Genomic DNA, 18259 nt, shown 5'->3' on the forward strand with positions numbered 1-18259 from the left:
TTTTCACAAAATAGAAGATATGTATTATATAAATCCCAAAATATATAATGAGATTCCCAAGATACAGAATATTTAATCTCTATGAAACATAACACACTACCCCCTTCGCAGCACGTGTGACACACACACACCCCACGCACACAGCATACACACACACACACACGCACACACACACTCTCTCTCTCTCTCTCTCTCTCTCTCTCTCTCTCCAGTGGAGCTCAATAAATGGCAGCTGTGGTTGTGGTTAATCATGCAGACCTTCTCTGGTGTTTACCAGATCCTGCTACCTGGGAAGGATGACATCCTTCTAGGCCAGCCAATCCACAGTGTGGGTCTGGAGAAGGTGGAGAGGGCAGCGGGTCAAGCATTTTTAAAAATTAATTAATTAATTAATTTATTTTTGGCTGTGTTGGCTCTTCATTGCTGCTCACGGGCTTTCTCTAGTTGCAGCAAGCAGGGGCTACTCTTCACTGCGGTGCGCGGGCTTCTCATTGCGGTGGCTTCTCATGTTGCAGAGCATGGGCTCTAGGTGCGCAGGCTTCAGTACTTGTGGCTCGCAGGCTCAGTAGTTGTGGCTCGCAGGCTCTAGAGCACAGGCTCAGTAATTGTGGCGCACAGGCTTAGTTGCTCCTCAGCATGTGGGATCTTCTCAGACCAGGGCTTGAACCCATGTTCCCTGCATTGGCAGGCAGATTCTTAACCACTGCGCCACCAGGGAAGTCCCTCAAGCATTTTTTTAAATCATGGAAGGGTATTGAATATTGTCAAATGTTTTTTTCCGTATCAGTTGAGGTGATTGGTTTTTTTCCTTTGTTTATTAATGTGATGTATTGCATTGATTGGTTTTTTTTTATGTTGAACCACTCTTGCATTCCTGGGATCTTAATCATGGTATATAATCCTTTAAATATGCTGTTGGATTTGGTTTGCTAGTTTTTTGTTGAGGATTTTTGCATATATACTGATGAGGGATATTGGTCTCTTCTTTGTGTGGCTTTAGATCAGAGTAATAATATAGGCTTCCTTGCTGTTCCCTGAACATGCCAGACATACTCCCACTCTGGGGGCTTTTGCACTGGCTATTACCTTTGCTTAAAATGCTTTCCCCCTGGATATCTGCATCCCTTTTTTCAAGTCCACCCAAATGTTACCTTTGCAAACAAGCCAACCCTGCCACCCAAATTAAAATTGTAAATTGTTTCCTTCTTACACCCTAGCGCTCTTGATTCTTTCTCTGCTTTAATTTTTTTTTGCAGTAATATTTATCACCTTTCTTCATAATATATAATTTGCTTATTCATTATTTTATTACATTAATATACTATGTTATAATAATATATGATACATATTATACAATACTATATATAGTATAGTATAAATTATATAACAACAATAATTTTTATTATTTATAATTTATCTATTATGTTTACCTTTACTGTCTCTACCCTTCTTCTTACATATCAGGTATGGGTTTTACTTTGTTTAATTTATAGATGTATCCAAAATGCCAGGAAAATACTTAGGTCGATAAATATTTGTTCAATTGAATTGGATAAATTAACACCAAGTGTTAGAAGCACTCCTGGCACCTTAGCCATTCTTCAGGGCTGGTGGTGCCAAGAACAGTCTCACTGTGGGTGGGAAGTTCAGTGCTAGAGGCAGGATGTTTGAAAATCAAGTGTTTGTGATTGGGATTAGTCTCGTGACTTTTTCTTTCTTTATTATTATTATTTTTCCAATTAACATACAGTAAAAGTCCTTTTCTTGGTGTAGAGTTCTATGGGTTTTAATTCATGTGCAGAGTCATGTGACCATCACCACAATCAGGATACAGGACAAACAGTCCCACCCCCTCAAATAGTTCCTGAATGTTGTCCCTTCATAATGAAACCCTTTCTCAATTCCTAAACCCAGGCAACCACTGCTCTATTCCTATAGTTTTGTCTTTGTCAGAATAACATATAACTGCAAGTACAAGTGTGTAGTCTTTTGAGGCTAGCTTTTTAAACTCAGCATAAGGCCTTTGAGATCCATCCAATTTGTTGTATCAGTAGTTCATACATTTTTATTGCTGAGTAGTATTCCATTGTACAGATGCAAATATTTTCTCCCAGTCTATGGTTTGTCTTTTTACTTTTAAAGTGTCATTCACAGATTGAAATTTAATGATAAATTTGCCTATATTTACAAAAAATCCTGCTGGGATTTTGATTGGAATTGCATTGTATCTATAGATGAATTTGGGGAGAATTGAAACCTTAACTTTTTTGAGTCTTCCAATCCATAAACATAGAATGTTTTTCCATTTGTATATTCAATAGATCTATGATTTTTTTTTAAAATATCAAGGTCTATAGTATTCAACATACAGAGCCAGCACATTTTTTATAGATTTATACTTATGTGTTTAATCTTTTTTTGGAGCACTATTTTAAAAGGTATTTTAAGTGTTTCATTTCCCAATTGTTTACTTCTAGTATATAGGAATATGATTAATTTCTATATGTAACTGTGTATCCAGAGGTCATGCTAATTCACTTATTAGTTCTAGGAGTTTTTTTTTTTTAGTAATTGCTTGGGATTTTCTATGTAGACAATCGTGTTGTCTGTGAATAGTGACAGTTTTATACATTCCTTTCCAATCTGTTGTTCCAGCATGATGTTGAATAGGAATGGTGAGAGGGGACATCCTTGCCTTGTTCTTAATCGGCGTGTTTCTCCTTGGGTTTCTCCTGCCTGGGACTCTCTGTGATTCCTGGACTTGCGTGGCTATTTCCTTTCCTACGTTAGGGATGTTTTCGACTATAATCTCTTCAAAAATTTCCCCAGGTTCTTTCTCTCTCTCTTCTCCTCCTGGGACCCCTATAATGCAAATGTTGTTGCGTTTAATGTTGTCCCAGAGGTCTCTTAGGCTGTCTTCATTTCTTTTCACTTTTTTTTCTTTATTCTGCTCAGTGGCAGTGAATTCCACTATTCTGTCTCCCAGGTCACTTATGCGTTCTTCTGTCTCAGTTATTCTGCTATTGATTCCTTCTAGTGTATTTTTCGTTTCAGTTATTGTATTGGTCATCTCTGTTTGTTTGTTCTTTAATTCTTCTAGGTCTTTGTTAAACATTTCTTGCATCTTCTCGATCTTTGCCTCCATTCTTTTTCCGAGGTCCTGGATCATCTTCACTATCATTATTCTGAATTCTTTTGGTGGAAGGTTGCCTATCTCCACTTCATTTAGTTGTTTTTCTGGCGTTTTATCTTGTACATAGTCCTCTGCCTTTTCATTTTGTCGATCTTTCTGTGACTGTGGTTTTCCTTCCACAGGCTGCAGGATTGTAATTCTTCTTGCTTCTGCTATCTGCCCTCTGGTGGATGAGGCTATCTAAGAGGCTTGTGCAAGCTTCCTGATGAGAGGGACTGGTGGTGGGTAGAGCTGGGTGTTGCTCTGGTGGGCAGAGCTCAGTAACAGTTTAATCTGCTTGTTTGATGATGGGTGGGGCTGAGTTCCCTCCCTGTTGGTTGTTTGGCCTGAGGCAACCCAGCACTGGAGGCTACAGGCTCTTTGGTGGGGCTAATGGCAGACTCTGGGAGGGCTCATGGAGTAGTTCCCAGAGCTTCTGCTGCCAGTGTCCTTGTCCCCGTGGTGAGCCACAGCCACGTCCCGCCTCTGCAGGAGATCCTCCAACACTAGCAGGTAGGTCTGGTTTCGTCTCCAATGGGGTCACTGCTCCTTCCCCCTAGGTCCTGATGCGCACACTACTTTGTGCATGCCCCCCAAGAGTGGAGTCTCTGTTTCCCCCAGTCCTGTCGAAGTCCTGCAATCAATTCCCACTAGGCTTCAAAGTCTGATTCTCTAGGAATTCCTCCTCGCATTGCCGGACCCTCAGGTTGGGAAGCCTGACGTGGGGCTCAGAACCTTCACTCCAGTGGGTGGACTTCTGTGGTATAAGTGTTCTCCAGTTTGTGAGTCACCCACCCAGCAGTTATGGGATTTTATTTTATTGTGATTGCGCCCCTCCTGCCATCTTATTGCAGCTTCTCCTTTGTCTCTGGATGTGGGGTATCTTTTTTGGTGAGTTCCAGTGTCTTCCTGTCGATGATTGTTCAGCAGTTAGTTGTGATTCCGGTGCTCTCACAAGAGGGAGTGAGCGCACGTCCTTCTACTCCGCCATCTTGAACCAACTTTCTAGTCCTTAATTTTATTATTTATTTATTTTTTGGCTGCATTGGGTCTTCGTTGCTGCGTGCAGGCTTTCTCTAGTTGTGGTGAGTAGGGGCTACTCTTCATTGCGGTGCACGGGCTTTTCATTGTGGTGGCTTCTCTTTGTTGTGGAGCATGGGCTCTAGGTATGTGGGCCTCAGTAGTTGTGGCTCCCAGGCTTAGTTGCTCCGCGGCATGTGGGATCTTCCCAGACCAGGTCTCGAACCTGAGTCCCCTTCATTGGCAGGTGGATTTTTAACCACTGTGTCACCAGGGAAGTCCCTGCATTGGCTGATATTTGAATAGTGAACCAGCCTTGCATTTGTGGGATAAGGCAAATCGGCTGTAGTGCCTTATTTATTTTATATATAGTTATATTTGATTTCCAGTAGTTTATTGAGGATTTTTGCACCTATTTTTCTAAGACATGTTGGCAGGTAGTTTTCTTATACTGGCTTTGTCTGCTTTTGATATCAGAGTAATTCTGGTCTCATAAAATGCATTGGGAAGTGTTCTCTTGTATATTTTGAAAGAAGTTGTTTAGAATTGGTGTTATCTTTTAAATGTATGGTAGAATTCACCAGTGGAAACATCTGAGGCTGGAGTTTTCTCTGTGGAAAGGTTTTAAACTACATATTCAGTCTTTGTGATAGCTATAAACTGTCCTGGTTATTTATTTCTTCTTGCTTACTTTTGGTAGTTTGTGACTTTAAGGGAACTGGTCCATTTTATCTAAGTTGTCAGATTTGTGTGCACAGAGTTATTTGTAGTATTTTCTTTTCCTTTCTGTGGGGTGTGTAGTGGTATATTCTCTCTTTCATTTCTGATGTTGGTAATTTGTGTCTTTTTCTGTCTTTGCTAGCTTAGGGAGTGGTTTTTCAATTTTTAAAACTTTTTCAGACTTCTTCCTGAGCAGTTCTCAAAGCCTTTGGAATGTGGTTTAGGGTCAGATCCACACATGTGCAGCTCAGAATTGAGCTCAGAGGTTGATACACAACTTAATGGTTTCACTTTCTTAAGTCTCCTCCTCTTCATCATCTTCCCAACACTTTCTGGCTCCCTGGGATCCCTTCCTTCTCCTCTGTCTAGAAAGCTGGAGCTTTAGTTTCTCTGCTCTGCCATGCACTTCCCACCATTGCATCTGTCTCTGGGGCCAAGCAGGGAGAGCAAAAAGAGAGACAAAAACATTGGGGATTTTGCCCGACTCTTGGGACCAGAGTTCCTCTGGTCAGAGAGAAGGGTTCCCCTCCCCGAGAATTTCAGATGCCTGCCTGGTCACTGCTGCTGCTGTGTGGTATCTTGGAGGCTGAGGTGAGAAAGAATGGAGAAACCCAACAAAGAAAATTCCAGGGATTTTCCTCCATGCTCTGGGCCCTGTTGGAGCCTCATTCCCCACTCCTTAGACTAGAAATAGAGCCTTCTCTTGGAGGCTGTGTCTGTCCTGTCCACACGTGGTGCACGGTTCTTACTCCTTGTAAGCCCATTCCGGGAGATGCTGGAGGGGGAAGCCCCAGGAAACACGTTACCGGTTGCATGGTGCTTTGGGTTTGGTTTACTGCTTTGCTACCGTTTACTTTTCAGAGTCCTCAGCTGCTCATGCGTTCTATCTGGGTTTTTAGTTTAATTCAGTGGGTAGGACAGAGTAGAGTGTGCTTACACCATCTTGAAGGGATCCAGACATGGTCCTGTGTGTGTTTGTTTGATATAAAATGAGAGCTTCTCCACTTCCCACATATCTGGAGAGAGGGTAGAGGCCCAGGGAACTAACTTCCGTTAAGCATCTGCTCTGTGCCGGGCACTGTGCCTTAGTACACGGCGGCATTATTCTATGACTCTACGTGGAAAGTATGGCATTGTTAGCTCCATTGTGCAGTTGGGGGAAGTTAGGCTCAGATTAATTAGTTCAAGGTCATATAATTAAGTGGTAGGCTGCAGTTATATATCATGGCCTGTCTTAGAAAGATCCAGAAAGTTCTGTGGAAAGCAGAAGAGAAGGCTTAAGTCTGATGTCCTGCTTCCCTCTCTCTGCAGGACGGATGAAGGTGATGCTGTGATCATGCACCCCGGGATCCTGTGCATCATGGTGAGGCTGCTGCCTCAGTTGTACCATGAAGATCACCCTCAGGTACTTGTTGTGAACACATGAGTTCGTCTTTTTCACGTGACTGATCTTTTAAGCTCCTCTGGCCAGAGACTCCCTTTCCCTTTTTGCCTTTGCCTCCAGTCCCCTGTATGAACAGAGCCTCCTTCATGAAGTGCCTCCTGCAGGGGAGTATCAGTGGGTCTGAGACCCTTAATTGAGTTCTACCCACCCTTCCGTGGCCACTCAAAACAGATTGTTCCTGTTGGTGATGTGACCTTCTAAAAACAACAGCCAAACAAAAACTGAATGAAATGATTTACCTTCATGAGGCAAGTCCCATATAAGTGCTACATATAGTGCTGGGCATTGGTGGGACCAGAAGTCCTCTGCTTCCCATTAATTTATCCATTGCTTGGATATTGGCTGTGACCCTGGCTCGGCGCTCTATGTAGGACATGCAGGGCTAACAGGATGAGAACTGAGCACTGTCCAAGGAGCCCACATCTGTGGTGGGGCCGACAGACTAAGTAAATAAGCTCACAAATGAATATACAATTACAAATTGTCACAAGTGATATTAAGGGAAAAAAATGGGTGCTGACAGAGAATAATGGGAATGGAAGTGAGGGGGAAGACCTAATTAAATCTAATTTAGATGAAGGTGTGGATGTCAGGGAAGCCATCTCTTAGATGGTGACATTGAAGCAGAGCCCTGAAAGATGAGTAGCAATTAAGCAGGTGGGAAGGAGCCTGCTGCAGGTGTCTGGGGTGGGAGCAAAGCGGGAGAGCTGGAAATGTGCCCGATGGGGCAGGCGGAGGAAGGCTGCCGCCCTGACAAGCATGGGGTTTTATCCCAAGGGCACACGAAGTCTCTCTCAAGTGAATGGAGGGGGACATCATCAGGTTTTTGTATTAAAAATCTCTCTTGTTGCATGGAGGGTGGCCTGGGAGTGGGGCTGTGTGGAAGAGAATGGGGACAGCAGTTAGGAAGCCATGTCCACAGTCTGGTAGCACATGGTGGTAGCTTGATTACAGTGGCGTTTGTGGGAAAGTGTGTAGAGCAAGGAGTCAAGAGACCTGTTGGGAGATAGAATCAAGGCCCTGAGATGAACGGGGTGCAGGAAGCGGGAAGAGGGGGGAGTCAAGGTGGCTCTTAGCTCCTGTCCTGGCAGCACTGACGGCCCCACTGCAGCGAGGCGCGCTTGTACCGGCGAAAGCAACAGAACGAGGCAGATTCTCAGGAAGTGCTCTCAATTTAGAGAGTATGTTCTCTAGAGGTTCTGAGAAAGAAACTCGAAGTTGAGGAAGCCCTGGAAAATACGCTCTTGAATTAGCAGCAGACGAAAGGAAATTACTTGAATTGAGCAGCTACCATGTACCAGGCACGGTGCCACACCCTTTCACTGATTATTTACCCTCATAGATGTTTGGTGGGGAGTATCGTTGTTTCCATTTTAGCCAGTGGGGAAACCGAGTCTCAGACAGTATACATGCCTTTTAAGGATTCTGAGTTGGTGGACCTGGTATTAAATGTGGCCCTACCTGGTGGCAGTTCTTACGGTCTTTCCCCTGCACAGCAGTGGCTTCTGTAGGAGAATGGGGGCTCACGGGGGTGCGGGTCCAGCTTTGTTTTGTCCTGGAATTAAAAAGGAGGTGATATGTTTTAAGAAGAAATGGCGACTACAGTTGACCCTTGAACAACCTGGGGGTTAAGGATGCTGACCCTCACACAGTGTACTACTATCTCTGCCTCAGAAACAAAGGAGTTGATAAATGACTCACCCAAGGACAGGAAGGTGAAAAAGTTTGGATAGAATCAGGACTCAAATGCTAGTTTTGATTCCACATATTGTGATCTCTAATTGAACATAAACTTTTCCCTACACTCAGTTAAACTTAAAAATCTGTAAAATGAAAATACAGGTCTTATATTATTTTAAAAAATCCATGCATAAGTGGACCTGTGCAGTTTAAACCTGTGTTGTTCAAGGGTCAACTATAGGGGTGTTATTAATCATTGAAAATGACAATGGCTTAGTAAAAATATTGCAAATCCTCCGAAATCGGTGAGAAGTGGAGTGGAGGAACAAAAGCCTTGATGTGTAGGGAAGGGACTGTTTTTACTTAGGAAATTCTGTAGCAGTAGGTACAGGAGTTAAAAAAGGACTAACTCAATTCCATGTCTACATGTCTGTTTGTAACTGGATTCCTTTATCTGGTTCCTGATCCTCTGCTGGAAAGTGATGATAAAGTGATTATCAAACCAATGAGTAAGGATGCATCTAATAGTGAAATGGAATGCACTTTGTATCTTTCAACATTTATGGAACAGCAGTAGCCTGGGCTAAAATGGATTTGATTGCTCCTTTAGTTATCTATCGCTATATTACAAAGTGCTGCCAAGTTAGCAATAATGGTCTCGTTCTTTCTCGTGGTTCTGTGGGTCAGGAGTTTAGACAGGCACCGCAGGGACAGCTTCTGTCTGCTCCACATGGTATCAGCTGGGCACCAAGATGGGTTCTCCACTCACAGAGCTGGCACCTCACAAGATGGCTCAAATGGTGAGAGGCTCCTAGGCTGGCCCAACGGGGTCAGATGTCTGGGGCCTTGGTAGGGCCTGGCTTCTCCTCCATGTAGCCCTCACTGTCTGGCTTCTACCTGTATACCTCCACCTGGATTCTCTGGCAGGCCACGTAGCAGCTCAGGGCTCCCAAAAGCACAAGAACAGAAGGTGCCCAGCCTTCTGGAGGCTTTTGCCTGGAACAAGCCAGCATTACTTCCATGACATTCTGTTGGTCAGAGTGAGTCACAGGTTCAGCTTAGACTCAACGAGAAGGGACCTCTGTCTCCTTTACTGACGTGAGGGGTGGCTTGCATGTACAGGAGAGGGGGAATTGTTGGGGGCCATCTTTAAAGACCAGCCACCACACTTGCCTTAGGCATCTAACTGACGGATAAAATTATTTGACCCCTAAATCAAATGTCTTCGAGTCTTTTGGTTATCTAAAGCCTGGGACCTTACTTTCTTTACCTTAGTATTCAGGACAGGTTCTGCCTGGAGCATATTGGAAACTAATACACATTGAGCGTTACTTCTATTCCAGGAACATTAATCAGTGTTCATAACAGCTCATTAAAATGAGAATCTCCCCATTTTGCAGGTGCTTGAAGCTCAGGAAAGTTGTGTAACTTCCTAAAATCATGGAGGTGTTGAGGGGAGATCTAAAACTCACTCCCAGGCTCAAGGTCAAGACATGTTTGATGAATAGATCTCTCATCTCTGCAGCTCTTGCAGAATGCAAGGTCATGCATCTTGGCGTTGCACACTTTTCCAGGGGCTATCACCTTATTGTGAGGAAGCCTGGCTTCCTTAGCTGTATTTCATACCCTGCAATGCACTTGCAGTGAGAACAGCCAAGCCAGTGGTTTGGGTGGTCTTAGCAGTCAAACGGTTGCTGATAAACACATTGTGCAAAACTCCACCATGAGGATGACTGACGAAGTGATGCAGAGCAGACAGTGGCCTGTCCTTCCACTTCCTAGTGCATGAAGACTCTGTGGATGAGCCCCAGTTTCAGATAAACGCCATGAGTTGTCACATCAGTGTGTGGGGAGGAACTTTCCCTCATCCTGTGATGGTAATTGGACAAATTAAGTATGCAAATGAGGCTTCCACTTGGTAGGATACTTTTTCTCTATTCAGGTCACAATAAGTAATTGAGGAAAAGTCTAACTCTCACGCACTGTCTCTCAAATATGCAAATGAAATGTAGTGGTACATTTTCTCAAAAATTTTCTGCAGATGCCAAATCAGCAGCTATTAAAAGTTGGGTAATTATAGTAATTAACTTCTGAAAGGTGGGGGGGCGGTGGGAAACCTCATAACAACAAACAGAATAGTAAATCAAATGAGAAATGAGACACACACAAGAAAATGCTGAAATGAGACTGGCTGAAGGACTGCAGGTTTTGGAGCAGAGGAAGCAGCTGGAAGTTGCAGTAGATGGCAGTGTTACTAAAAAGATGGACTGTGAGGTCCCCCTCATCTCCCTTCAGGTGGGCCTGGTGATTCCCAGCATCCCTATGCTCTTACCCACTTCACATCCCTCGGATGCTCTTCCTACCTTATGGATGAGAAATTGATAGCTTTCCAAGGTACAGATATCATTTTAGAAGCAACAACTTAACTACTTACATGGGTTGTCTGGTTTATTTCTAATTGTGGCCACATTAAATTTCTTCTGTTCATGACCAAGAGGGGGTTTTTCCCTCTGCAAAACGCTAGCAGTGCGAGCTGCTCTTGGAAACAAATAATCCAGCTGTTTTTTTTCCTCTTGTATCATCGCCAGTATTAAAATTGGACTATAGGAATTTTATTGTGAATGTTGCTGTACTAAGCACAAGGCAAAAGTGGAGTCCAGCTCAGTTCTGTTGGAGCTGAGTTGGCCCCTGGAAGAAGTAACTAATTGAGAAGAAAGGCCTTTTCTCTTTCTTTCTGGCATGCTCAGCAGCCATGAGGGGCTTGCTGTAGGGACGTGGCTCTGGGCTAGAACTCTGACCAGTAGTGGAGGGCTCTCTCGTCCCAGTACCACTGCACTTCCGTTCATGTCTTAGCAGAGGGTTATTTGCTCTGTGCATGACAATAGGAGCTCAGAGGGTGGGAAGTCAGATCCAGTTTCACAGAGGTGGAACTCAGCCTGTGTTGGGGCCACCAATGTGATGTATTTACTTTTATGAATAATTACGCAGCACCTACTAGGTGCCACTGGGGATTCAGAGACCGATGTCACAGTAACACACAGTCTGAGTTTGAGGGTGGGTACTCAGACGAGTGGAGAAGATAGTTAGATATTCTAACTGTAACACAGGTTTGCCCACAGGGCCTTGGGGCAGAGGGGAAAGAAAGCCACACAGAGATGGGGACACTGGAGCTAGACTTTAAGGAAGAGACCTGTCTGTGCCAGATCAGGTAGAGGAGGGCAGGACAAGACACTCAGACAACAGAGAGAGACACACGTGAAGGTGCCCATGTGGGGACTTCAAATAGTTCATTTGGGCTAGGATAGACCATGTGGGTAGAAAGGCAGTAAATGGGGCAGGAGAAGTAGGTTGAAGCCACATCATGAGGGGCCTTGGGTGCCATACACAGGCAGTTGGATTTTATTGGATTACCATCCGTTGTCATTGTTGTCATCGTCATCACTGCTGTGTTTAATGAGCACCCACCATATGATGCTCTGAAGATGACGGATTTTGGTCAAATCTCTCTGCCACTTAACAGTCACAGAACCATGGCAAATTATCTAACCTCCACGACCCTTAATTTTCTTTGCTGTAGTATGGGGAGAATAATATCATCTTCCTCATGGCATTATTGTGAGGATCAACTGAAGCAATGCAGGAGCACTTAACATGGCAAGCAGAACATACAAGGCACCGTGGGAAACACTTGCTGACTGGTGTGGCTACTGCTATTAGTTGCCAAAACTTTACAAGCATTTTATCATTTGATCTTCATAATAACCCTGCAAGGTAGACATCAGTATTCCCACTTTACAGATGAGGACTTGAAACTTGTAGCACTTAAGTGACAGAGTTAACATCATAGCTAGGTGGCGGCTGTGCCTGATGGGAGGCTCCAGGACCTCCTGCCACTGCACCAAGTTGCCTTCCCTGTAGGGAGGTGGTAGCTGTGGGCGGGAGGCAGTTGGAAAGCAACGACATGATCAGACCTGGGCATTAGAGAGACTGTTGTCTATCATCAATGTACACCTCCCCTCACTGTTGGGTGTGTTCCAGATTCTACTGCAGTGGAAGCCTCCCACACAGTATGATGGGACGGAAAGAAGATCAGGCTCGGGCTGCATCTGTCAATTGATTTGCACCTCAATTTGGAAAGGGTGCCATTTTCTTGAATTAGCCTGTATTTCAAACACATTGAACTAATCATGTGGGTTTCAAATAGCTAAAGTATCGACAGCATTAATAGCCCTGGATAGCATTGTGTAAGGGCAAGCTATTTGAAAAGAGCCATTTCCTTCAACAAGGAAATTGGCAAAGTAGGAGTCTTGCTTTATTAAATTACAACACATTAGAAATCTCAAATATGTTGAATTTCTATGTTTCTTCTGCTCTTTCATTCTGACCCCATTCTTCCCCAAATATTTCTATTGTCCCTGAGTGGAAAAGTCTCAGATCCTTGTCAAAATCCAGGTGACTTCTTAGGGTAGCCTCTTAAATAGAGCAAATAGACATAATCTTGCATGGAGATGAAGAGCATCAAAAGGAAGCTACAGTGGACATAGAATGATGGAGTGGAAGTTAAAGTTGATAGGGTGAGCTCTGGTCCAATTATCTGGCGACCTTTCTTCCAGTCCTTTACCATCATTATTTCTATGACTTACATGGGCCACTTCCTTTTTCTGCACCTCAATTTCAGCTACTCAGATTTGGCCTAGATCACAGGGGTTGCAGACACAATGTCTTGGGGCCAGAGTCGTAAAGTAAATGTGTAGGTGTAAACAATAAGGAATGGTGAGACCTGTGGTCATAGGGAAGTGTACTTGCCCTGCCTAGAGGTACTCACATCTAGCTAGGGGGAAACAGGACAAAAGCAAAGCCAAACTACCCCCACCAAATAAAACACTTCTGTAGACCATCAGTTTATGCCCCTTATGAGATACTGAGTTCCCTTCCTTATAATGAGTGCTTGACTCAGTGTTAAAATCATGGGCTTTGAAGTAAGACCTGGGTTGGGGTGCCAGTTCTACCACTCACTGGCTATGTCACCTTAGGAAATTGTTGTAACCTCTTCAGTCTCAGTATTCTCATAATAATATTTTCCCACTGAGAAGAGTAGTGGGAAGTATAGTTCGAGAGTACTTAGGACTACCTGGCATGCAGTATGTGCTCTCATACCCCCTACCTTTCTCTTCTGGCTTTGGTACTCGGTGTTCCTAGGACTCTGAGTCACAGTACATAAAATTTTAGAAATACAAAATGGAAGGTAATACATTTTAGGTATATTTCCAGCTGGCATTATACAATTGATAAATTAATTGATAAATACAAATGATAATTAATCAGGAACCTTACTGATACAAGGTAAGAAAAGAAGACTGCAACTAAAAGGGATTAATATTCTGAAAACACTCGCATCCTTTAAGGAAAAGTACTTTCACAAATGCTGTTTCTGTTGACTCCCACCAAAAACATACCAGTGATGTAGGTATTTTCATTATTCTCATTTTAAAGCTAAGGAAACTGAGGTCCAGAGAAAGTAAATAACTAGCCCAAGTTTCCCGTTAGTCAGTGTCAAATCAACATGAGTACCTACTTCTGGGTAGATATTTGTGTGCCCTGTGCCCAGAAGATGAAGGAAGGGTAAATGTCTAGTTGGAAGCTCAGAAGCAACACACCGGGGCTGGAGTCACAGAATGCTTGGAAATGGATCTCTTATCTCTACAAGAGACTGTGGGCTCTGCAGTCTTGTTTGAGGAATCTTCTCCAGACAATCGTGTGTGGAGATCTGCTAACAGCAGCAACAACAACACATCTGTTTAAAAAGTGTATCTTAAAAGACTTGTGTCAGCAATTTACTTTGGCCAAAGCAATAGAGATACTCAGGGTAAGTTAATCCCTCCTTCTCTGAGCTAACCGAGGATGCCCAGGCCACAGCGGGGAAGGGTTCTGGCTGGAAGCTGATGTTGCGTCTCACGGAGCCCACTGCTCACCTGACCTAGCTGTCGTGGAGTGAGGGGGTGTGTGTCCAAGGTGACGGAAACTCTTCACAGATGTTTCAGGTTCCAGGCTGTGCAGGCATCCTCCTGGATGGATGTTTACAAGCTGGTTTCCCTAGTAATGTCCTCATGCTCCATCTCAGGGCTGACCACAGGCTCAGGAAAGATCATCTCCCCTGCTGACCTGGCACTGTTTTCATTATTCTTCAACACTCAGTTGGCACATCACCTTTTCTGACCACCTTCTCTGGTCCAGTGCACCTGCTATTTCCTAGAACACCTTGTGCCCTTGTGCTTGCACTTACTGGGCAGCTATTGTGTTTGAGGCACAGGGATATGTGCTAGGGAAACAAGGATGAGGAGCCATTGTCTCTGGCAGCAGTTCACAGTTCTTGGTAAATAGATAGCTTGTCATAGTGTGGTGTTTATAATGATTCAAGTGTGGACACAGTGCTAGTTAGGAAGATCAGAAAAGTTTTCTTAGATGAGAGAACGTGTGAATTGTCTCTTTAATAAGTAGGACCTCAGCAAAGGGATGGGATTAGAAAGGACATTCTCAACTTTGGGCATCAGTCAAAAAGGTTATGGCGTATTCAGCAAAGGGTGAGGATGTTACTGGGGTAGAGTACGCGGTGGACCAAAGAGGGGGTTGGGAAGTAAAGCTGGAAAGAGACAAATATTTTATTAATATAAGATCCTAGGCTTCTGTAACCAGGATGTACTGGCCATCATATGTATGTAATTCGTAAAAGAAGCAGAAGATTTAAAGCAGGCACCCACCCACATGCATCTTGGTCTTCATTGCAAATCTATACAAGTACATCCAGGAAGCCATGCCTTTAGACATGGATTCTACTGATTCAATGGGATTTGGACCCTCTTACACCTAAACCAAGATCACAGACTCCCATGCCTATAAGGCCATGTGGGCACTGCAAACGAGTGTATTAGGCTGGTGGGGGCTGTGCACAATGGAAAGTTTATGCCCATATAAAGAGAGAGCTAATTCTAAGTAAGCAAAGATAAAAACCACAACGACTTGTCAAATAAAGCACATCTGTGGGCGCTATTTACCTGTGACATCCCAGAAGAGCAGAGGTCACTTAAAATGTATCATCTCTCTTCCAAAATCATCAGATAAAGAACATTTCAACCAAATTTGGAATAAGTGACTAGTCCAAATTTGAGTAGCTCAGTGGAAGTCCCTAGTTCTTTCTAAGTGTCTGGGGGAAGCAGATGCTGGTCATCTGATGGTTTTTAGTTAGGACTACATGAGTAATGTCCAGAAGACACACTCTGGACTGATGTACTCATAGCCCACGCCTCCTTGGAGGGACCCACCCCACCAGGACCCAGCCCTCATTGGGCTCTGGGACCACCATATTAATCTGGACCAGGAGAGAAAGTGGGGGGTGGGAGAGAGATAAAGAAGATTAAACATCCACAGCTGGACAAGGACAGACTTGAAGACTCACCTGCTAAGTGGAGAAGGCAGAAAACTCCTACAGGCAGCCCCGCACGTCTCTCTGTGATAATTTGCCTTGCAGATCCAGCCTGCTGATGACCCTGAGCGCTTACCACTGAGTCCTAATTGAACCACTATCCCCTTCCTGCATTGGAAGTAATGTGCGTTAGGAAAATCAATCCATTTGTAGGGGGAGAAACCAGACTGGTTTCCTGCTACTGCTCATATTTTCACTAAAACCCCATTTTACTGGAACCAACATTGAAAAAAACAGCACATTTTATTCAAAACAAGGCAATATTGGTATTGACAGAGCTGCAGCGATAATGAGGACAATCAATTTTCCCTCCTCCATTATGGGGTATTGAGCAATTTTGGAGTAAACTTGTGGCATCATTAGATAAGATCAGCATTTCTATTTCTCCCTTTTGAAAATTTTTTCTTTTTTGCTTTCTTTTTTGCATATTTAGATTTTAAGTATTCCTACTCTGGTGAGGAAAAAAAAAGCAAAAACAACAACAAAAAGGAAAGCCAAAAGTCCCCAAAGCAATAAGTGAAGTGCTGGTAATAAAAATTGGAGATTGTAGACATTTCTTTTTAATCCTTATTAATAATACATTGTGTTGTTATTTTTGCATCTTATTATTTCATGCAGACTGTCTCCCCAACTCTCACCCCAAATTAAAAGACTGCAAGTTACCAAATATTCCGAGTTCTGGGAGAGGGAGAGTTCTGGGCAAGAGGGTAGAAGCAGCTTTTCTGTTTTGAGAAGAGTGGAGAAGGAAGGCAGAGGTGCGGGCTCTTTGGATGTAGGGAGGGACACTTAGAGCATTGGAAGAAAGATTTGGGGAAGGGAGTCAGGAGGTTGGGGAGATTTCTACATGGAAGAGCGTCTTAAAGGTAAAAGACATGGAATTGTTTAGTGCAAATTAGATCTGGCATTTCTTTCTTCTGTTTCTGGTTCCTGTTGGGTTATACATGTCCCTCTAGCATCTCAGGCTGGCTGTGCAGATACCACAGTGACAGGGAAGGGGATTGTCTTCATCCATTCGGGCCGCTATAACAAAATACCATAGACCAGGTGGCTTACAAACAACAGAAGTTTATTTCTCACAGTTCCGGAGGTTGGCAAGTCCAAGAGCATGGTGCTGGCAGACTCGGTGTTTGGTGAGGACCCACTTCCACACTCATGGCACTCTCCTCGCTGCGTCCTCACATGGTGCAAGGGAGGAGGGAGCTCTCTGGGGTCTCTTTCCTAAGGCCACTAATCCCATTCATGATGGCTCTACCCTCAAGACCGAAGCATCTCTCAAAGGCCCCACCTCCAAATACCACCACACTGGGGGTTAGGTTTCAACGTATGAATTTGGTGGAGGGGAACACAAACAGTCCATTGCAGGGACCATCTTCTTTGAGTGATGAGATCTCTGCTTGACATCAGTGATGTTGACAGAGTGACAAAATCCTAGCTGGGAGCAGTCCCCCTGAAAACCATTCTAATGTAGTTTATATTTTAAACTAAAATTGAATCGTCTAAAATTTTAAGTCGAAAATATTACCGAAGATATTGTAATGATGGGAATTTCACTGAATGCCATCAGTTTGAGGCAGGAGCTATAGGCGTCATGCTTTTGGAAGGCGTGGGAGGATGGGAGGGTGAGCTGTGTGACCCCTTCCTTTTTAAAAAAATCTAGAAACTGATGACAAACACTGTAAATATGTTTCACCACACATTGTAATCCTTGAAACACATATGCTACAAAACTGTGTTCACAGCCTGAAGAAGAACGCCATCTTACAAATTTCTATCCCTTAGTGATACAGACATACTCTTGACCATCTCTGGGCAGTGTGGCCTTGAATAACTACATGCACAGGGAGGTAGGTGATGGTAGAGCGAGGTGGTTCTGATTGTTGGGTCCGGAGTCCCAGAGTAAGTGCCTTTATGGTGACTCCTGGCTTTACATTGGTAGACTAAGCTAGACATAATCTACATCACCATAGATCCCTTTTCTTGAAACCAGAGACTAGGGCAAATGTGTGCAATATGAAAAGCAGGCTAGGGTCTCTGCTTGGGTTCCCCAAAGTGGAGCCCGAGACAGGGCTACAGGTGCATGGGATTTGTGGAGGGAGGGACTCAGAAGAAGGGAGGTGAGGGAAGCAGAGTGGTGCAGGGGAAGGAGCTGAGTGAGGACATGCTATCAGCTGAAGTCTAGCTTCAGCCTGAGCCTACAGGGCGGGGCTCTCAGCATGAATTGCACCACAGAGGCTGAAGGGCATTGGTTCATTGGCTGTAGTCTGGGGGCGATGTATATGTGTGTGTATTTATGTGTGCACACTTTTATGTATGTGTGTACGTGCATGTATGTGTACGTGTACACACATGTATGCATGCATGGACATATATATGGGGGTTACATAGCAGAGCAGCTACCACTTAGGGGAGGTTGACCTCCACAGGAGGGGCAGCTGCGATGGGTACACTAACCTGGAGAAGGAGGTCTGGGTGGAGCCCACATAGCCTCCACTGCAGGAAAACTCCATTAAGATCTAACTGGTATCCTGGTCATTTCAGAGAGTCTTATACAAAGTAAAAGAAAATGTGGACAGTCTTAAAAGTTTTTATGAAGAAAATTCCACCCCCCCATTTATATATCCATGGAGGCTGGGAATTCCAGGGGTTTGCCCTTCTATGAAGAAAGGAGGATTGTGAAAACAATGTATTGTATTTGGCTCAGTACTGACTGAGCTGATTCTATGCACTCTATCCTATGGGCTTC

The 18259-nt window shown here is 44.0% G+C and overlaps 1 protein-coding gene across 1 annotated transcript in view; it reads left to right on the top strand.

Annotated features, from left to right (window-relative positions):
- WDFY4 (WDFY family member 4) overlaps positions 1-18259 on the top strand; it is a 250705-nt gene that overhangs the window by 40212 nt on the left and 192234 nt on the right. Inside the window, exon 12 of the mRNA XM_068548935.1 lies at positions 6224-6317. Within this exon, the coding sequence (XP_068405036.1) occupies positions 6224-6317 (94 nt within the window). The remainder of the gene's footprint in view (positions 1-6223; positions 6318-18259) is intronic.

This window comes from Eschrichtius robustus, chromosome 7 (genome assembly GCF_028021215.1).
Source record: "Eschrichtius robustus isolate mEscRob2 chromosome 7, mEscRob2.pri, whole genome shotgun sequence".
In the NCBI taxonomy this organism is placed as follows: domain Eukaryota; kingdom Metazoa; phylum Chordata; class Mammalia; order Artiodactyla; family Eschrichtiidae; genus Eschrichtius; species Eschrichtius robustus.